The 23,190-nt window shown below is 45.2% G+C and overlaps 1 protein-coding gene across 1 annotated transcript in view; it reads right to left on the reverse strand.

Annotated features, from left to right (window-relative positions):
• The window catches only part of LOC124619957 (nematocyst expressed protein 3-like), a 156,686-nt gene extending 138,605 nt beyond the window's left edge, over positions 1–18,081 (reverse strand). Inside the window, exon 1 of the mRNA XM_047146620.1 lies at positions 18,024–18,081. Coding sequence (XP_047002576.1) covers positions 18,024–18,081 — 58 coding nt within the window. The remainder of the gene's footprint in view (positions 1–18,023) is intronic.
• Positions 18,082–23,190: the final 5,109 nt, after the last annotated feature.

Here is a 23,190-nt window from a genome sequence, read left to right on the forward strand (position 1 = left end):
AGTAAGTTACCTGTCTGTTTGTACTTCACTTCTTCCGAGTGTTCACATTGGAACGACGTTGCTGCATACAAAGTGGACGTGTTCCACTTAGCATTGTACCAGCTGGTTCTAATAAAATTTTGTTTCTGTACTTAATTGCTGTTCTGCTCTTGAACTATGTGGTACATGACAGCGTGATATACATTCTATTCCATTCGGTTTATTCCTGCGTCCTGAAGGAAGACGTTTACGAGATGGTCGTGTTGTGTATTGTTAGCTTGAAGTCACAGCCGAGATATTCACAGATTCCACACAGAACTCAGATTACCCTCCATAGTGAGATTTCCTTGTACAGCATCAACTCAGAACATGACAGACCCACTTTCCCACTGCCCCTGTGAGATAACAACTAAGACCTGAAGGAGTACCTGGTCACCACCACAATCATCTTCCATTACGTGAATACCCCGGTCACCTTTGCACACCATGGTCCTGGGGGAAAGTTATGTTGTTCGTGACGATCGCCTAGAGATAGAACAGCTTGTAACATTACGAGTCAAGACAGCTGTAACGGAACTTGAATAGCGTAAAGTTATCGTTAAAAACGCACGCCGCGCGATTTGTTATGATTTGCTCGGTCATAATAGTAGTAACATGCTTTTGAATACAATTAAAATATAACGGCGATACCTGTTTAGCGTTATCGGAAATAATATGTAATAAATTAATGAGTAAGGTAGCCGATCCTATAAGAAGAGGTAAAATTGGGCATATTAAGGTGTTTTGCTTTATATCGACTAAGCCGATGATACGGCGTCTTTTTTTTCCGTTTACTCTTAGAAAAAAAAAAAACATGTAACGAAGTGCTAATTGTGCGTTGTGAAAAATATAGGGGGAATTTTAAATAGCTACAGTGTATAATCAGATTAACAAATGGACATTCAGTTACGCGAAATAGCCGACAATGAAGTGTGGTCATTAAATTGAGTACACCTACAGGGCGGTCAAATGGTTCAAATGGCTCTGAGCACTATGGGACTCAACTGCTGAGGTCATTAGTCCCCTAGAACTTAGAACTAGTTAAACCTAACTAACCTAAGGACATCACAAACATCCATGCCCGAGGCAGGATTCGAACCTGCGACCGTAGCGGTCTTGCGGTTCCAGACTGCAGCGCCTTTAACCGCACGGCCACTTCGGCCGGCCAGGGCGGTCAATTCCAGGATAAGTCTATTCGCGTCGCACGAGGCACGCGGTATTGAGACCGGTTTTTTCTTATTATATCACGGAGAGCGGGCTTCAATTTATAAAAAGGAGAAAAACTGTATCATTATCATTGACTGTTGGTGTTAAGCAACCAAAACTGTTCATCAAAGGGTTTCGGTGAATGAGTGGTGAATGCGAAATGAAACTGTGAACGAAGTTATGTTAAATAAAGCAGAAGAGACAAGACAGTTTGGTCGTATCTGTTATTATTCCATAAACCGTAACATTTATTCTCGTTGTACGAAGCCTTTATAGACGATCGTTATGACAATTTGCTTTGAAGGGATCTCGTTACGAGTTAAGTTTTGGGGACCTGGTCAACAGGGGATAGTTCGTAGATCTTAACTACTGCAGCTATTCTGGAATCAAGTGCTACCGTGACCGTTGTGTGTTGTCAATGGCTTAAGGTCATCATATCTCATGCTCTAAGATCGACGCGCCTTTCCTCTTGGTATAACGGTGTCTCACGGTAACCACGACAACGCCGACGGCAAAGGAAGATACGGTAGAAGCTCACGTGGAAGTGGCTACAAACTGTTCAGGTCTACACATTCACCCAGTTACCTATATGGTAGCAGTGCACAGTTTTGCTCCTTTCCCCCTGGAGTGCCTCTGACGCACAATTTCTTTGTAGCGGTTATCATGTGTTACAGTTGACTGCATACGTCCAGTTCTGCAATGCTCTGTTCCTTACAATAGTGGCTACGGTATATGCCAATTAGGCGTGCAGCTTTCCACTGTGACAGCACTCTAAGCAGTGAAGTTAAAAGCCTCCCGTTGTTCACTACATAATGAAAATGTCTGAAGTGGTAAATGGTTTTTCGCTGAGACCCATATTTGCCATATCACATGGACTTTCTCGTAGTCATGACCTCATTACTGAAGAAAGCAGAGCTTATCATTCTCTTATTTCTACTGAATGAAATGTTGTCTGAAGTCACATACACATTAACTGAATTGAGGCCTATGTTCTATCGCAAAGAAACTGTGAAAGGAAAATTTTTTAACTAACGGACTTCATGTCGACAGATCAGGGACTGAACTTTGTCAAATGCTTCCTATTACCTTTCTCTTACAGGGCACGAGGTTAATTGTCACAGGAGGTGGGATGGCGTGCTTGTATGGACAGTGGGGAAGTTTGACGAATTACATTGATTCCAAATGGGCATTTTATTCACAAAATGAGAGCACTCTTCTACTTCAGTAAACATTTAACATATACAAAATCATAGCATTATGGTTTCGAAAGGGGAAAATGTTTGTCATTATGCTGTATTAATAATCATTATTACACGAGGATCAGTGCAAATAAGGAACACAACCTGGACGCCCATGTGGTCACCCTGAAAGATTCAAATATTAACTGAATAACCGAAGGAAAAATTCACAATTTTCTAGCAAAGATTGATTCAACAGAACTGGCTTGTGACTACTTCTACATCCACACTTTGCAAACCACTGTGAGGAGCATGGTGGAACATACGTCCAATTGTACCAGTTATTAGGGTTCCTTCCCGTTCCATTCATGTGTGGAGTGCAGGAAGAATGATTGTTTGAGTGTCTCTGTATGTGCAGTAATTATTGCAATCTTATCCTCGTGAGCTTTTAGATTAGACTGATTTATCGTGTAACCGAAGTTTAACGAATTCCTTATAGTACTCATGTGGATGACCTCACACTTTTCGTTATTTAGGGCGAACTGCCACTTTTCGCACCATTTAAGTATCTTTTCTAAATCGTTTTGCAGTTTGCTTTGATCTTCTGATGACTTATTTAGTCGATAAACAACAGCGTCGTCTGCAAACAACCTAAGACGGCTGCTCAGATTGTCTCCCAAATCGTTTATATAGATGAGGAACAGCAAAGACCCTACCTTGGGGAACGCTAGAAATCACTTCTATTTTACTCGATGACTTTCCGTCAGTTACTACGAACTGTGACCTCTCTGACAGGAAATCACAAATCCATTCACATGACTGAGACGATATTCCATAATCACGCAATTTCACTACCAGCCGCTTGTGTGGTACCGTGTCAAAAGCCTTCCGGAAATCCAGAAATATGGAATCGATCTGAAATCCTTTGTCAATAGCACTCAACACTTCATGTGAATAAACAGCTAGTTGTGTTTCACAAGAACGATGTTTTCTAAACACATGTTCAAAATGGTTCAAATGGCTCTGAGCACTATGCGACTTAACTTCTGAGGTCATCAGTCGCCTAGAACTTAGAACTAATTAAACCTAACTAACCTAAGGACATCACACACATCCATGCCCGAGGCAAGACTCGAACCTGCGACCGTAGCGGTCGCTCGGTTCCAGTCTGTAGCGCCTAGAACCGCACGGCCACTCCGGGCGGCAAAACCCATGTTGACTGTGTGTCAATACACCGTCTTTTTAGAGGTAATTCACAATGTTTAACACAATATATGTTCCAAACTCCTGCTGCATATCGATATTAACGATATGGGCCTGTAATTTAGTGGATTACTCGTACTACCTTCCTTGAATATTGGTGTGACCTGTGCAACTTTCCAGTCTTTGGGTACGGTTCTTTCGTCGAGTGAACGGTTGTACATGATTGTTAAATATGGAGCTAATGCATCAGCATACTCCGAAAGGAACCTAATTGATGTACAGTCTGGACCAGAAGACATGCTTTTATTAAATGATTTAAGATACTTCACTACGCCGAGGATATTTACTTCTACGTTACTCATGTTGGCAGCTGTTCTCGATTCGAATTTTGGAATATTTACTTCGTATTCTTTTGTGAAGTCATTTCGGAAGGCTGTGTTTAGTAACTCTGTTTTGGCAGCACTGCCTTCGATAGTATCTCCATTTGCTGTGTCCTCATGATGCACCGGTGCGTTATTAACAGTTAGTATTTCTCCTGCCATAGTTGTTAACACTTTCTAATGAACCTCACTAAAGACTGAACTTGCGACCTCGCTCTCAAGGGGTTCCTTGTAAGTAACTGAACAACTCCCATCCAGAATCACTTTCCAATGGCGCACGGGAGTGACATGTTATGCCAGACACCAAACACAGAGACTATCTAAGCTGCCTCACCTCCATGTACAGAGACAGAAAAACGTGGAGGGGCGAACCGACCAATTGACAGAACGAATTTTTCAGTGGTACCAGGAATCTTCTCTAATGAGAAGACTGGGGAAGCAATGTCTGGTTCCTTTTCTCAAAATTTTGTTTCAGTTAAAATTTGAACAAACGCTTGCGTTGGGCGTGTGTCTGACAGAACCAATCACGAGTCTGCGTGTTAAGAAAGCCTTGGCAGATAAATGCTCTTCAAGGTTGGCACCTCAAATCAGCTTCGAAAAACTGAACTCAGTGGGCGTCGCCAGGCCCTGCTACGAAGTTGAACCAAGGAAGTCTACCTCAGTTTACTAATATGAGCGCATTACACCCACGTTCATGCAACTTACACCGATCCAAGTTGAGGTAACGTGCTTAAAGATACACGAGGTGCTGAATATAATAAATAATAAGAAATGAAGATAGAAATCAATTAATTCGGTTTCACCCACCTCCCCCACACCTGGCGTAGTAAAAATGGTTCAAATGGCCTGAGCACTATGGGACTTAACTTCTAAGGTCATCACTCCACTAGAACTTAGAACTACTTAAACCTAACTAACCTAAGGACATCACACACATCAATGCCCGAGGCAGGATTCGAACCTGCGACCGTAGCGGTCGCGCTGTTCCAGACTGTAGCGCCTAGAACCGTTCGGCCACCCCGGCCGGCGGCGTAGTAAAAATATGTAACACAACTACCCAGTTTTTAACAAAAAGTAATAAGATGTAGTGAGAAAGTCACAGTGAACTACTCCATTATCAGCTGCAGGTCGGTAGCCACAAGTGGTTCAAATGGCTCTGAGCCCTATGGGACAACATCTGTGGTCATTAGTCCCCTAGAACTTAGAACTACTTAAACCTAACTAACCTAAGGACATCACACACATCCATGCCCGAGGCAGGATTCTAACCTGCGACAGTAGCGGTCACGCGGTTCCAGACCGAAGCGCCTAGAACCGCACGGCCACACCGGCCGGCGTAGCCACAAGTTTAGCGAGATGTGGGTCAGAATAACATACAGGGATTGCGAGGCAAGGCTAGCTGCGCTTAGTGGGGAAGTGTACCACACAACAGCAGTGGCTGTTGCGTACATTTCTATGTCACCACGCCAGGGCATGTCTCTTGTTATTGGAAACATGACTAAGGACCAGGTTTTAGTGAAACAAATGTGAGCCATGCTGCGGCTCCTACCTTTGGGGTGACGTGGTTGTTCTTCCGGGTCGTGTGAGTGAGCAATTCGGTTGGAGCTCCGGAGGAACCAAGAGTGCAGTGCGAGAACACGGCAGTACTGCTGGCGGCATACAAGCACTGTCGGATGGAAGGGCTGTGGTCGCGAGGGTACACGACCTAGTCGTCAACCGGATCCAACAAGCTTTAGTTTAAGTGGATTTTAGTCCTAGCAGTGAAACCTCCACCATTGTGAGATCTCACGATTCTCCAATGACTTGCGTTCGTGTTGCTGCTCACAGTGTCGCCGAGGCGAAGAGCAGCGAGTGGGGTGTTTGGCTGAAGGCGGATCTAATTAGCTTTCCTCGACTTCTTGTTACTATTTGCTGCATTCTACGTATTACTATTTGTTAAGTTCAACCAGAGGTATTTTTCCTGCCTGGTGGCCGCTAACGGCCCGGTGCCTCGCCCTTAATGTTAGTGTATGTAACGGCGGTGTGTGTTTCCTCGCCTTGCCGCTGCTGTCCAGTAAGGCGTGTAGTTTTGACAGTTTCTTTGATTTGTAGGTCGGTTGGTGTTTCTTCAGCTGTGGTAGTAGTGGTTTCTTTCTCCTTTCTGACGCTCTAAACACAGCATTCTGAGGAAGTAGTGCTGACCGCCGGTTCCGGCTTTGGCGTGGTGTTCCATCGTTGCATTGGTTATTGGATGTTAGGTAGCTTCAGCAGATTATCATTAGTCATTCGTTAGACTGCCACTTGTCTGAGTTACCATCTTGTGAAGTGAATTCAACTCTTGGCTGCCATTCTCATAGCTCGCGAAAGTGTTTTTGGCCTGACCTACTCAGAGGTCGATTCCTGGAGCACCGTCTGTGACTAGCCCTTATGTTTTATCATTGTGTTAGTATTTTATTATTGTATTACCAAGTTATCATCATTTGTCTCACCGGTTTGGTGATCAGTTGCTTGTCCTTTTGAACTGACCTTGTTATTATATTTGCCGGCCGGTGTGGCCGAGCGGTTCTAGGCGCTTCGGTCTGGAACCGCGCGACCGCTACGGTCGCAGGTTCGAATCCTGCCTCGAGCATGGACGTATGTGATGTCCATAGGTTAGTTAGGTTTAAGTAGTTCTAAGTTCTAGGGGACTGATGACCTCAGATGTTAGGTCCCATAGTGCTCAGAGCCATTTGAACCATTTTGTTATTATATTCGCTGTCTTAGTGTATGTTTCTAGATTTTTTAATATAAGTTGCTGTTCTTGGCGTTACAGCAAGTTTAAACGGTTGTGCTGCCAAGTTTACCATCTTTTTGTCTCATCTGTTTGGTGATCAGTTGACTGTATTTTAAATTAACTTTTGCTATTGCCTGTTTGACAGTATGTTTGTTAATTTTTTTTTAAATAATTGCCATTCCTGGCGTTAAAGGCCTTCAGCCGTGACCGTCGCTACTTGTCTTAAAATTCTAATGTGGCAATGTATTTTAGCAGTTAACCTTTAAGACCTTGGTGATTTGTTTTCAGTATTTTAATAACTGTAGTTTGTAAGTTGCAACGAGTTGAAAAATTCTCAATCTATTGCCATTAACGCGTTAAGCTGTGAAACTATTCTTAAATTATTGCCATTATTTTAATTGTTGTTGATTTTAAATAAGTTGTGTGTGATTAAAAGAAAATCCAACCAATAGTAACAGATTACGGCCCCGTCGACAATCGTAACCGTATCCTACCTTCCTTGACCACCAGGTCTCAAAATCGCCTCGAAACGATATAAATATGCCTGAATTTGGAAACAGAGTTATTCGCTCAGCGCCAGATTCCAGCAGTACCACTACGGTACCAGGGGCCATCCTGGCGGTGAGATGACTGGACCCCACCAGCTGCAGCCATGGGTTCGAGACTGGGCTGCGCCTGCCGCGAACGGCACTGAGTTCCTCGTGGGACTTACTGCCGTCTGCCTCCTGCCAGAGGGCAGTGAGTTGAATCCCGTACACAGGAGTCTCCACGTGCTGCCGTCTAAGGCACGTGTGGAGATGAGGGGCTACCAGGGCTCCACAACGCAGAAGGAAATAGGATGCCACAGACCTGCGTTGGATTAGGTTGTTGAGGGGGAGGAGACCAGACAGTGAGCTCTAATCGGATTAGGGAAGGACGGGGAAAGAAGTCGGCCGTGCCCTTGCAAAGGAACCATCCCGGCATTTGTGTGGAGCGATTTAGGGAAATCACGGAAAACCTAAATAAGGATGGCTGGACGCTGGATTGAACCGTCGTCCTCCCGAATGCGAGTCCAGTGTGCTAACCACTGCGCCACCTCGTTTTGTGGCCTGCCATGGCCCTTCTGTGAACATCACAGGGCTCTTACTCTGCATCAAGGGCTGAGACCACACCCATATACAGGGTGTTTTAAAAATGACCGGTATATTTGAAACGGCAATAAAAACTAAACGAGCAGCGATAGAAATACACCGTTTGTTGCAATATGCTTGGGACAACAGTACATTTTCAGGCAGACAAACTTTCGAAATTACAGTAGTTACAATTTTCAACAACAGATGGCGCTGCGGTCTGGGAAACTCTATAGTACGATATTTTCCACATATCCACCATGCGTAGCAATAATATGGCGTAGTCTCTGAATGAAATTACCCGAAACCTTTGACAACGTGTCTGGCGGAATGGCTTCACATGCAGATGAGATGTACTGCTTCAGCTGTTCAATTGTTTCTGGATTCTGGCGGTACACCTGGTCTTTCAAGTGTCCCCACAGAAAGAAGTCACAGGGGTTCATGTCTGGCGAATAGGGAGGCCAATCCACGCCGCCTCCTGTATGTTTCGGATAGCCCAAAGCAATCACACGATCATCGAAATATTCATTCAGGAAATTAAAGACGTCGGCCGTGCGATGTGGCCGGGCACCATCTTGCATAAACCACGAGGTGTTCGCAGTGTCGTCTAAGGCAGTTTGTACCGCCACAAATTCACGAAGAATGTCCAGATAGCGTGATGCAGTAATCGTTTCGGATCTGAAAAATGGGCCAATGATTCCTTTGGAAGAAATGGCGGCCGAGACCAGTACTTTTTGAGGATGCAGGGACGATGGGACTGCAACATGGGGCTTTTCGGTTCCCCATATGCGCCAGTTCTGTTTATTGACGAAGCTGTCCAGGTAAAAATAAGCTTCGTCAGTAAACCAAATGCTGCCCACATGCATATCGCCGTCATCAATCCTGTGCACTATATCGTTAGCGAATGTCTCTCGTGCAGCAATGGTAGCGGCGCTGAGGGGTTGCCGCATTTGAATTTTGTATGGATAGAGGTGTAAACTCTGGCGCATGAGACGATACGTGGACGTTGGCGTCATTTGGACCGCTGCTGCAACACGGCGAACGGAAACGCGAGGCCGCTGTTGGATCACCTGCTGCACTAGCTGCGCGTTGCCCTCTGTGGTTGCCGTTCGCGGTCGCCCTACCTTTCCAGCACGTTCATCCGTCACGTTCCCAGTCCGTTGAAATTTTTCAAACAGATCCTTTATTGTATCGCTTTTCGGTCCTTTGGTTACATTAAACCTCCGTTGAAAACTTCGTCTTGTTGCAACAACACTGTGTTCTAGGCGGTGGAATTCCAACACCAGAAAAATCCTCTGTTCTAAGGAATAAACCATGTTGTCTACAGCACACTTGCACGTTGTGAACAGCACACGCTTACAGCAGAAAGACGACGTACAGAATGGCGCACCTACAGACTGCGTTGTCTTCTATATCTTTCACATCACTTGCAGCGCCATCTGTTGTTGAAAATTGTAACTACTGTAATTTCGAAAGTTTGTCCGCCTGAAAATGTACTGTTGTCCCAAGCATATTGCAACAAACGGTGTATTTCTATCGCTGCTCGTTTAGTTTTTATTGCCGTTTCAAATATACCAGTCATTTTTGAAACACCCTGTATCAACGTCGATTAGGGACAACGGTGTGAGACGTGTTTGTCTCGCTGAGCCACGACGCATCATGTATTTAAATTAAATAAAGGCATACTTTAGTGTCAACAGTGCTTGAACTGGGCCTACTGCCTGTCAAATCCACCCACTCGGCCTCCACTAAGCGCAACTCCACTCCTCAGGGGTCGTTCGAGTGGTAATCACCTCTGGGCACTTTCCAAATATGAGAAGAAACAGGCAGACACAAGACACTCTGTAGAACCTGATAATATTACAAAATGACATGAAATGTGGATTGGCTACCGTCTTTCAAACTGACATGCCCCTTCGGTCTAAGCTTGAAATGACCCTTCGAAACCTGCTGGCAGACCGAACACTGAACACAAGGCGCTGTGTCACGTCTACAACTGAACAAACAGTGTGTTCTACTGAACTGCACTGAGAATGCAAGTTTATGTTTACCACCATTAGTCAAAGAAATTTTTGAAAGAGGATTGGTATGTTTATGATCAAAAAACAGCAACTATGAAAGTCATCAAAATGGTGCAAAATATTTGGAAAGCAGTTTATACGAACAAGAGCGAGATAAGCCAGTGATAAGCTACTTCGCTGGAGAAACTCATTTGTGAGAGATAACTTTACGTAATTTATAAAGTGGAGGAAAGAAATGACAGGTGATAGAAGAATTTTTTTTTACGGTTGATTGATGAAGACCGCATCTACCTACGATGCTTAGGTCACGAGTTTCATAACTTTTAACTGAGCAGTGCATCGGAATCTGGGAAAGTACACGGCAGCCCCATATGACCATTTTACGATAGCGGGCGAGGTGACCGTGTAGATGGAAATCACGCAGGTGGTCTTGCGGGCGGCAGGTAAGATTGTGTTAAAGTTTGGTTGTTGTACAGCACTGCCGCCGTCTTTCTCACGCGAGCCTGGCAATTAATTTTGTGGTCAGCCAGAAAGCGAAGGGAAACATACTGACCTTAGTTTCCAGTCTACACGGCCACATTATGGTCCAACCGACTGAAAGAAATGTTTCTATTCTCCTACTTAGCAGGATCAGGACTATGATTTTAAATGAAAATATAATCTTCTAGTTCATGCATATATTGAGTAGAGTTTCTCAGGTACAACACTTGGAAATTCACTAAGTTTCATTGTAAGTAAATCTTTCTATCATAAACAGCACAACTAGCAGTTCAGAGGCGACCTCTGCGGTACATCCCTTCCAGATTATCTTTCGACCTGACTAATAACACTCAAATGAAAGTTTGCAATAAATGGCTCATGGGACTTAACATCTATGGTCATCAGTCCCCTAGAACTTAGAACTACTTAAACCTAACTAACCTAAGGACATGACACACATCCATGCCCGAGGCAGGATTCGAACCTGCGACCGTAGCAGTCGCGCGGCTCCGGACTGAGCGCCTAAAACCGCTAGACCACCGCGGCCGGCCTGCAATAAATGTTCAAAGTTAATGCTCGCCATAAAAGTGGAAATAATAGTCACCACTTGCCACGCGGATTTATATTTCTCGCGGACGATACACTAACAGTTACTTTGGTGAATTTTAAGCGATCCAGAACGGTGAACAGTCCTTGCGAGTTCACTATCCGTTTTTACCGCAAATACGCGATATTTGTCACAGTCCGTCTCTGACGTCATCCGACGTTTAACATACGTGGATCTTACAGTGGCTGAGTATGAAGTGAACCTCTTTACTGCCTCTCGGGCCGTATTTATACAGGTGCCGCAGCGGATGACCGAGGGAATGTCTATTGTTATCTGCCTTCTGCATACTGCAGCAGCCTCAGAACGACCGCCTTCTCGGACTCATAATCTTTAATCACATAGCTATGAATTTACTCAGATCCTCCTTAAGATGGTGCAAAATATGTATTTAGGTAAGTTGTTTGAAAGCACAGAAAAAGTTTCAGCTCGCTTGAATGAAAACTTTGCCTTCTAGAATTTGTATAGTGAAACTAACGGTAGACAGTTACTTCTGAACCGTACCTTTACTAGAACTTTCATTGGCTGTTATTAATACTACAACTATAAAATTTGGTATAGCTCTACTATTTGGTAGGTTTTATCATCTGCTTTAACGAAAATTTTCTATCATTAAAATTAAAGGTACTTAAACTACTACAATAGGGTATATTTTAGCTACAAAATTATTTTTCACTTAATTACTCAAACCTATAAGAAGTAGCTTACCGTGGTCTCTTAGTTATTTCTAGGGTTAACTGAAGCATAAAACAAATTTTTACGTTTCTAAGTCCAATATTTAGTGCCTTTCATTTTTCCTAAAAAGGTGGATTCCGGTGGTATTTATCGCTCCTTAGCTTTGGAACTTGCATAACTTATTTATGAGCTCTATAGGCACATTCTGACCAAATTCTGGCTTTCTAGCTTTATTATTTAGTGCCACTTATTTTTCTCTTAAATCTGCATTTTTACGGAAACTATCAAGTGTAGGTACACAAAGCCTTTATATTTGAAACATTGTAACAATAAAATATATTTTAACGAAGTTTTAAACATAAATTTTGACCTAATTTTACACTTAATTGCGGTGCAATACTTGCACGCTACGCGCGGATGCGTTAAGGTGACGTGGCGCTACTAGCAGTGAACGGGGGTAAGTACCGGCACACTCGCTAATTCTGAATCTCACACGCGATACAGCACTTGCTTTGCTTCAGCCTGTTCCAGTGAGGGGACAAGCCGAGGCATCTCTTGGTTTCTGGAAGCTGTCTTGGCTGTCCAATTTGTCTAGCCTAAGCGCAGCACCACTGATTATGGAAGTGGAGATAATAATGATGATGATAATGATGATGATGTTTGGTTTGTGGGGTGCTCGACAGCGTGGTCTTCAGCGCCCGTACAAAGCCCAAATTCTCACACAGTCCAAGTTTCACACAGTACAATCTACCCACTGTCACGAATGATGATGACGAAATGATGAGAATAACACAAACACTCAGTCCCCGGGCAGAAAAAAATCCCCAACCTTATGGAAGTGGACTTGGCACAGTAAACATGCATAGGAGAATGTGAGTCGTCGCTTACGGATACTGCTGAGGCTGTGAGACTGTATGTACGTCACGATGGCGCGACGGGCCCCTAACTGACGTAGGTGGTAGGGAGCCTCCCAGATTTGGACACTTCTATAACCGAGCGTGCAACGTTTTCAGAAATTAGGAAAAACAGAGAAAGTAGCAAACGCAACACGAAACTAGTAGTCAGTAGTAAAGTACAGGTTGTAGGGAACAAGCAGCAGTTGGATGTGAGGAGTATTCGCAGTACAGTTGGAGAAGGTAGGCGAACCAGGACACATGAAGAACAGCAGCACAGCCCCGAAGCCGCAGAGCTGAGAACCGTGCAGAAGTCAAGTCTGTATTCCTTTTAGGTGAGCAACTGTCTTAGACAATATAGAGTACTAGAAGTATTGGCTTTCTTTGTCTGTGGTTCGGATAACACTGACAATAAGAGCAGTGTACACATGTCTGTATTAGTGATCTAATACAAAGTGGTTCTCGAAAGACTTGGAACGAGTGGTGAAATATTACTCGTCCCTGACAAAACAACATTCTGTACGTACTTAGCTCTGTTTAGCGTCCCCTCCAGAAACACAAAAGGGAAACAAGAGTTATAGTTAATCGCACCCCAGATCATAAGGCCCATGGTTGGGCCAGTCTGTCTTGGACGAATGCATTCTGCCAGACAGTGCCCAGCAGGTCTACTTGGTACTCGCAACCTTGCCAGCAGGCAGGATATGCTTGCATCGCTGAAGACCACGGCGCGCCATTCCAAGTGGCCCTCTGACGACACCAGAGCCACAGACATCGATGCTGTGGCGTGAGTGGAAGGAAATTTGAAGGATTTCCGGGTCCAAATATATTTCCCAAAAATGCACAAAGTGTCGAGGATATCGTCGAATTATACACTCCTGGAAATGGAAAAAAGAACACATTGACACCGGTGTGTCAGACCCACCATACTTGCTCCGGACACTGCGAGAGGGCTGTACAAGCAATGATCACACGCACGGCACAGCGGACACACCAGGAACCGCGGTGTTGGCCGTCGAATGGCGCTAGCTGCGCAGCATTTGTGCACCGCCGCCGTCAGTGTCAGCCAGTTTGCCGTGGCATACGGAGCTCCATCGCAGTCTTTAACACTGGTAGCATGCCGCGACAGCGTGGACGTGAACCGTATGTGCAGTTGACGGACTTTGAGCGAGGGCGTATAGTGGGCATGCGGGAGGCCGGGTGGACGTACCGCCGAATTGCTCAACACGTGGGGCGTGAGGTCTCCACAGTACATCGATGTTGTCGCCAGTGGTCGGCGGAAGGTGCACGTGCCCGTCGACCTGGGACCGGACCGCAGCGACGCACGGATGCACGCCAAGACCGTAGGATCCTACGCAGTGCCGTAGGGGACCGCACCACCACTTCCCAGCAAATTAGGGACACTGTTGCTCCTGGGGTATCGGCGAGGACCATTCGCAACCGTCTCCATGAAGCTGGGCTACGGTCCCGCACACCGTTAGGCCGTCTTCCGCTCACGCCCCAACATCGAGCAGCCCGCCTCCAGTGGTGTCGCGACAGGCGTGAATGGAGGGACGAATGGAGACGTGTCGTCTTCAGCGATGAGAGTCGCTTCTGCCTTGGTGCCAATGATGGTCGTATGCGTGTTTGGCGCCGTGCAGGTGAGCGCCACAATCAGGACTGCATACGACCGAGGCACACAGGGCCAACACCCGGCATCATGGTGTGGGGAGCGATCTCCTACACTGGCCGTACACCACTGGTGATCGTCGAGGGGACACTGAATAGTGCACGGTACATCCAAACCGTCATCGAACCCATCGTTCTACCATTCCTAGACCGGCAAGGGAACTTGCTGTTCCAACAGGACAATGCACGTCCGCATGTATCCCGTGCCACCCAACGTGCTCAAGAAGGTGTAAGTCAACTACCCTGGCCAGCAAGATCTCCGGATGTGTCCCCCATTGAGCATGTTTGGGACTGGATGAAGCGTCGTCTCACGCGGTCTGCACGTCCAGCACGAACGCTGGTCCAACTGAGGCGCCAGGTGGAAATGGCATGGCAAGCCGTTCCACAGGACTACATCCAGCATCTCTACGATCGTCTCCATGGGAGAATAGCAGCCTGCATTGCTGCGAAAGGTGGATATACACTGTACTTGTGCTGACATTGTGCATGCTCTGTTGCCTGTGTCTATGTGCCTGTGGTTCTGTCAGTGTGATCATGTGATGTATCTGACCCCAGGAATGTGTCAATAAAGTTTCCCCTTCCTGGGACAATGAATTCACGGTGTTCTTATTTCAATTTCCAGGAGTGTATATTGGGAACGATCTATTTGAATATATTAGCAACGAAACCAACAAGTACTACAGTTAAAATTGCAATAGAAACCGGATTAAAAAATGCCAAATTTGTCGACGTTACGGGACCCGAATTTCGAAAATGGTTTGGGGCTGCTATCCTTACGGGAACTGTAACAAAGGCAAGGATCGATAGTTATTGGTCAACGAATCCGTTGATTGACAGGCCGATAATTCGTAAAACGATGTCCCGCAACCGATTCAGACAAATAATATCATTTTTACATTTTTTCCGACAACAACAAAAAACCAGACAATGCCGACCAGATTTTCAAAGTGCAATTAGTAACTGATTATTTTTACAAAATGTTTGAGTAAACAAATATTTGAAACAAACAAATTTTGTATTCTTTACGTATGTATGTCTTCGAAATTCCATGAAAGTAGACGAACAGGGTTCAGAACTAATGATCAGTTTAGTAGCACTTAATTTATAATCTCCCGATAACGTCAAAAAAGGCCGGCGACAACGTTTCTGCCGGCGTTCACGCCGACATTATAGACCACTGCGTGTTCAATGGGGCTGGCCACACGAGGCGTTTTCGCACCCCGCGCGCCCGCAAACTTCGGCGTTCGCGCTGAGCGAACGCTCTCGAGTGCATTCGTTCTGCGTGTTTTCCACGCTGGGCACTGGCCACACGGGCGGGAGACACGCTGCGGCAGAGTCCGGAACCTCAGCCCTTTCCTCCGACGCTTACCGACAATTACCGAACTGAAATCCTACGGACGCCAACATATGCAACAATGCGTGGAGTGGTATTATTTCAATAGGTATTTCATAATAAAGAATATATGCAGTCTAACAATGCGTGGTGCGGTATTATAAAAAGTAGGTATTTCATAATGAAGTAGCCACGCATGTCTTATTTTTGGTTTTATAACATGTCAAATGCGTGATAAATGTACGTGGTTTGAAAGCCAAAGTACGAGATTTTAATGGTTTATGTACGAGGAAAAAAGTTCTATGGTTGGCAACCCTGCCTGGCAGCTCGCTGTTCAGTTTACGGACAGACTTTGCCGTCCTCGCTTCGTTGTCATTGTAGCAGTCTTCTTGTATTTTATAAAGTGCCAGAATGGAGCGTCTGGACAGTGAAATCATTGTTATGGAAGTGCAGAAACATCCATGGCTGTACAATACTAGGGATCTGGAATACAAAATTAGACCAGGAAAAAGAGAATCGTGGCGAGCACTTACAACGGCCGTTCTGGGACAAAAATGGGATGGAATGGATAACAAGCAAAAATCAGATCAAGGTAATTACAGACGGTAAATATTTTATTAATTGCTATAAACAGTTCAAATGGTTCAAATGGCTCTGAGCACTATGGGACTTAACATCTGTGGTCATCAGTCCCCTAGAACTTAGAACTACTTAAACCTAACTAACCTAAGGACATCACACAACACCCAGCCATCACGAGGCAGAGAAAATCCCTGACCCCGCCGGGAATCGAACCCGGGAACCCGGGCGTGGGAAGCGAGAACGCTACCGCACGACCACGAGATGCGGGCACTATAAACAGTGTACAATGAAATTTATACATGAATAAAATGTTAACAAACCAATACAAGAATTAGTCTTCATCCGAAGAAGTTTGCATAATGATCTTGCCATGGTACAGATCCTTGAGGGGAACAGAAGTAGTTGATCTGACGCTTAATATGGGATGAATCCAGTATTTTTTTTCCTGCCATCGTTTCCGACGCCTATGTACAACTAACGCAGCACATATTGCAAGAACCGCGTTCTTGTTTGATGTATTTCCGCTCATAGTTGATACTAAACTGCGCACAGTAGATGCTGTCACAGCTTGCACCAAAGCACTACTGGCGTTTCACTGGGCTTCACGCCGCGTGAGAGAGGCGGCCATGTGGCCGCGCGTGTTGCGTGAATTCTGGCAGAAACGCGCGTGGAAAAAACGCTCGTGTGACCGCAGCCTAAAGTCGGCGTGAACGCCGCCAGAAACGCGCGTGAAAAAAAGGCTCGTATGGAAGTAGCCTTAGCGCTGCCGGCGCCAGACGAATCAATTTGTACGAGACGTCAGGACGGCAAAGTGTTAATCGTGATGAAGATTGTGGGCTGTGACAAGTACAAAGATAACAAGGGGCTGCACTCTTAGGTGTCTCAGTGAGTCTTTGCAACAGTCTAAAATGTGTGGTATTATTTCCGAGCTTGGAGGATGTTCTGTTCTTCGACTTTCAGAAGGCATTCGGTACTGTTCTGGACTGCCGCATAACGAACGAGATACGAGTGCACGGGCTTTCAGACCAACTGTGTAATTATACTGAAGAGTTTCTAGGAAACAGAACTCAACACGTCATTCTGAACAGAGAGAAAGCTTCAGAGGTAAAAGTAACTTCGGGCGTGCTCCAAAGGAGTGTTATAGAACCATTAATTATCAGAATATACGTAAATGACGTAGCAGATAACGTCTGAAATACCATTACGCTTTTTGTGGATGATAGTGTTGTATACAGAGCTGTCGCAACACTAAATAATTGTAGCGAAATGCAGAGGATTGCCGCCAGATGCAGGGAGCAGCAATGGACCCTCAACATAAACAAATGTAACGTACTGTGAGTATATAGACAGGAATACCCTCTAATGTATGATTACACGACTGCAAAAGAACCAATGTAAGCACTAATTACGTACAATATTGAGGATTATTGGTACTGAGAAGTTTGAAATGTAACTTCAGTCTCTCGTTCCGTATCTTCGCGGCCCTTACGCGAAACGTATGTTGGCGGCAGCTGAATCGCTCTGCAGGCAGCTTCAAACGCCGGTTCTCTAACTTTTCTCAATAGTGAAAAGAAAGTCGCCTTTTCTCCAGGAATTCCGGAAGCATAGACGAAAATGTAACATAATCTTCTGTCACACAATCAACATTCAAACGAAATTCCTTTATTAGAAACTCGCTGCTACGTAATTTGTGCGGTAGCCATGAATTACCAATGATTTTCACTGCTAGACTGGCAAACTTCATGCAATTTGACATCTGTTGCATGCCACTTCGAAGGTATCGAAATTTTAACGGCCGGTAGTGTTACATTTTAATTGGATTGCCCTAGGGCGAGTAGTGAGGTGTAAATATTTTTGTATTGGTTGTTTCCAGAACCTGGACAGCGAAGCAATTGTGGAAAGCAGGGCAGGATAGCCACCTGACCGAGCAGCCGCAGGGTATCCGGCTGACCGAGCAGGCGGCGGCACGCGGCTGCAGACATCTCGGCCGGCGCGGCAATCAATGATTCAGCAGCCGCCCGACAACAACAACAACAACATCAACAACAGCATCGACCGGCGGTGGGCGGCGGGCACGCGCTGCGACGCGAATAATGCATGGCCCGCGCAGCGACGACCCAGGCGGAGCCGCCACCCGCCCCACGCGTCCGGCGCCTGACGGGCCGCCACCCGCAGCGCAGCCCCCACGGCGCGGCTGCGGGGCGTCTCGCCGCACGCTACCGGGCCACTGTGCTCAGCCCGTCACCGCCAATGCTGAGCCCGTGCTGCGTTGGCCAAGTAGTGCTGACAAGGAATTTTCTTTAATTACGACTATTTATTGTTTTCTTATTTGTTTCATGCCATTCATGGTATATGATATACACTCGAAGGCCTCCCCGCCCCACTCAAGCAAAAAGAGAAAAAATATCAAAGCATCACGAAGGAATTATCCGAATGGAACGGAAATGAATAGACGTGATGCACATGTACAGAAAAATAAATGATTACGTTGTTGTTGTGGTCTTCAGTCCTGAGACTGGTTTGATGCAGTTCTCCATGCTGCTCTATCCTGTGCAAGCTTTTTATCTCCCAGTACCTACTGCAGCCTACATCCTTCTGAATCTGCTTAGTGTACTCATCTCTTGGTCTCCTTCTACGATTTTTACCCTCCACGCTGCCCTCCAGTACTAAATTGGTGATCCCTTGATGCCTCAGAACATGTCCTACCAACCGATCCCTTCTTCTAGTAAAGTTGTACCGCAAACTCCTCTTCTCCCCAATTCTATTCAGTACCTCCTCATTAGTTATGTGATCTACTCATCTAATCTTCAGCATTTTTCTGTAGCACCACACTTCGAATGCTTCTAGTCTCTTTTTGTCTAAACTATTTATCGTCCACGTTTCACTTCCATACATCGCTACACTCCATACAAATACTTTCAGAAACGACTTCTTGACACTTAAGTCTATACTTGATGTTAACAAATTTCTCTTCTTCAGAAACGCTTTCCTTGCCATTGACAGTCTACATTTTATATCCTCTCTACTTCGACCATCGTCAGTTATTTTGCTCCCCAAATAGCAAAACTCCTTTACTACTTTAAGTGTCTCATTTCCTAATCTAATTCCCTCAGCATCACCCGACTTAATTCGACTACATTCCATTATCCTCGTTTTGCTTTTGTTGATGTTCACCTTATATCCTCCTTTCAAGACACTGTCCATTCCGTTCTACTGCTCTTCCAAGTCCTTTGCTGTTTCTGACAGAATTACAATGTCATCGGCGAACCTCAAAGTTTTTATTTCTTCTCCATGGATTTTAATACCTACTTCGAACTTTTCTTTTGTTTCCTTTACTGCTTGTTCAATATACAGATTGAATAGCATCGGGGAGAGGCTACAACCCTGTCTCACTCCCTTACCAAACACTGCTTCCCTTTCATATCCCTCGACTATTATAACTGCCATCTGGTTTCTGTACAAATTGTAAATAGCCTTTCGCTCCCTGTATTTTACCCCTGCCACCTTCAGAATTTGAAAGATAGTATTCCAATCAACATTGTCAAAAGTTTTCTCTAAGTTCACCAATTGTTGAAACGTAGGTTTGCCTTTCCATAATCTATTTTCTAAGATAAGTCGTAGGGTCAGTATTGCCTCACGTGTTCCAACATCTCTACGGAATCCAAACTGATCTTCCCCGAGATCGGCTTCTACCAGTTTTTCCATTCGTCTGTAAAGAATTCGCGTTAATATTTTGCAGCTGTGACTTATTAAACTGATAGTTCGGTAATTTTCGCATCTGTCAACACCTGCTTTCTTTGGGATTGGAATTATTATATTCTTCTTGAAGTCTGAGGGAATTTCGCCTGTCTCATACATCTTGCTCACCAGATGGTAGAGTTTTGTCAGGAGTGGCTCTCCCAAGGCTGTCAGTAGTTCTAATGGAATGCTGTCTACTCCCGGGCCCTTGTTTCGACTTATGTCTTTCAGTGCTCTATCAAACTCTTCACGCAGTATTATATCCCCCATTTCATCTTCATCTACATCCTCTTCCATTTCCATGATATTGTCCTCAAGAACATCGCCCGTGTATAGACCTTCTATATACTCCTTCCACCTTTCTGCTTTCCCTTCCTTGCTTAGAACTGGGTTTCCATCTGAGCTCTTGATATTCATGCAAGTGGTTCTCTTTTCTCCAAAGGTCTCTTTAATTTTCCTGTAGGCAGTATCTATGTTACCCCTCGTGAGATAAGCCTCTACATCCTTTCATTTGTCCTTTAGCCTTCCCTGCTTAACCATTTTGAACTTCCTGTCGATCTCATTTTTGAGACGTTTGTATTCCTTTCTGCCTGCTTCACTTACTGCATTTTTGTATTTTCTCCTTTCATCAATTAAATTCAGTATCTCTTCTGTTACCCAAGGATTTCTACTAGCCCTCGTCTTTTTACCTACTTGAACCTCTGCTGCCTTCACTATTTCATTCCTCAAAGCTACCCATTCTTCTTCTACTGTATTTCTTTCCCCCATTCCTGTCAATCGTTCCCTTATCTTCTCCCTGAAACTCTGTACAACGTCTGGTTCTTTCAGTTTATCCAGGTCCCATCTCCTTAAATTCCCACCTTTTTGCAGTTTCTTCAGTTTTAATCTACAGTTCATAACCAATAGAATGTGGTCAGAGTCCACATCTGCCCCTGGAAATGTCTTACAATTTAAAACCAGGTTCCTAAATCTCTGTCTTACCATTATATAATCTATATGAAACCTTTTAGTATCTCCAGGGTTTTTCCATGTATACAGCCTTCTTTCATGCTTCTTGAATCAAGTGTTAGCTATGATTAAGATATGCTCTGTGCAAAATTCTACCAGGCGGCTTCCTCTTTCATTTCTTAGTCCCAATCCATATTCACCTACTACGTTTCCTTCTCTTCCTTTTCCTACTCTGGAATTCCAGTCACCCATGACTATTACATTTCGTCTCCTTTCACTACCTGAATAATTTCTTTTATCTCATCATACATTTCATCAATTTCTTCGTCATCTGCAGAGCTAGTTGGCATATGAACTTGTACTACTGTAGTAGGCGTGGGCTTCGTGTCTATGTTGGCCACAATAATGCGTTCACTATGCTGTTTGTAGTAGCTTACCCGCACTCCTATTTTTTATTCATTATTAAACCTACTGCTGCATTACCCCTATTTGATTTTGTATTTATAACCCTGTATTCACCTGACCAAAAGTCTTGTTCCTCCTGCCACCGAACTTCACTAATTCCCACTATATCTAACTTTAACCTGTCCATTTCCCTTTTTAAATTTTCTAACCTACGTGCCCGATTAAGGGATCTGACATTCCATGCTCCGATCCGTAGAACGCCTGTTTTCTTTCTCCCGATAACGATGTCCTCCTGATTAGTCCCCGTGCGGAGTTCATACAGTAAAGCTGCATGCCCTCGGGAAAAATTACGGCTGTAGTTTCCCCTTGCTTCCAGCCGTTCGCAGTACCAGCACAGCAAGGCCATTTTGGTTAGTGTTACATGGCCAGATCAGTCAATCATCCAGACTGTTGCCCCTGCAACTACTGAAAAGGCTGCTGCCTCTCTTCAGGAACCACACGTTTGTCTGGACTCTCAACAGATACCCCTCCGTTGTGGTTGCACCTACGGTACGGTTATCTGTGTCGTTGTGGCGCGCAAGCCTCCCCACCAACGGCAAGGTTCATGGTTCATGGGTGGGAATGATACAATTTCGGAAAAACTGAATGACAAACTGCCTATTGGCTTCTGTCTCGGGTTCTTCGTCCGACGTTCGTCTAATGATTTTTCTGACGTTTCGCCAGCACGAGTGGCTGGCATTGTCAAAGCTTCACCCTCCATTGCCGGTGGTGAACTGGAGCCGAGCTCGCGACCGCAGACTATACGTACCTGACGCGCCAACGTGGGATGGCTTCTCCGCGGTCATTTCCTGTACGGTTGTCCTCTTGCTACTTGCGACGGTCGTTCGCTGCAGTACGGGAAGCCAGGATCCGTTTACCTTAAGACTTTCCTCTTTCTTGTTGAAACTGTTCTCGTGTTTTTGTATTTGTACAGCTTCTCTGAACAAGCGCGTGTGATAGTGCTTCTCTACAGCTAAAACTTCCGTGTCGGCGAATTTTATTACGTGGTCGGTCTCATTCAGTGCTTGCTCTGCCACGGCCGATTTCTCCACCTGCCCCAACCAGCAATGTCGCTTGTGCTCTTTGATCCTGGTGTTAATTAATCGTCCAGTCATTCCGACATAAGCTTTTTCGCATGTGCATGGTACACGGTATATTCCCGACATTGCAAGTGGGTCTCTTTTCTCCTTCGCCGATCTAAGACACTCTTTGATCTTCCTTGTCGGTTTGAAAATCGTCTTGACGCCCTGTTTGCGCAATATACGACCGATTCTGTCCGTGACTCTGGGAATGTATGGCAGAAAGGCCGTACCCGACATTTCTTTTTCTGGTTCCTTACTTCGCCAAGTGTTTGGCTCTGTTACACTTCTAATATAATTTGTGCAGTACCCATTGCTCCTCAAAACAGTTTCCAAGTGTTGCATTTCTCGTTTGAGGTGCTGCGGCTCACATATTCGTCCTGCTGTCGTTACAAGCGTACTTATCATGCCTCGTTTCTGGCTCGGGTCGTGGTTTGATAGTAAGGGGAACGTGGAGAAATCGGTCGTGGCAGAGCACGCACTGAATGAGACTGACCACGTAATAAAATTCGCCGAGACGTAAATTCTAGCTGTAGAGAAGCACTATCACATGCGCTTGTTCAGAGAAGCTGAAATACAAAAACACGCGAACAGTTTCAACAAGAAAGAGGAAAGCCTTTAGGTAAGCGGATCCTTGCTTCCCGTACTGCAGCGAACGACCGTCGCAAGTAGCAAGAGGACAACCGCACAGGAAATGACCGTGGAGAAGCCATCCGACGTTGTCGCGCCAGGTATGTATAGTCTGCGGTCGCGAGCACGGCTCCAGTTCACCACCGGCAATGGAGGGTGAAACTTTGACAATGCCAGCCACTCGTGCTGGCGAAACGTCAGAAAAATCATTAGATGAACGCCGGACGAAGAACCCGAGACAGAAGCCAATAG

The sequence above is a fragment of the Schistocerca americana genome, chromosome 6, assembly GCF_021461395.2.
Source record: "Schistocerca americana isolate TAMUIC-IGC-003095 chromosome 6, iqSchAmer2.1, whole genome shotgun sequence".
NCBI lineage: Eukaryota > Metazoa > Arthropoda > Insecta > Orthoptera > Acrididae > Schistocerca > Schistocerca americana.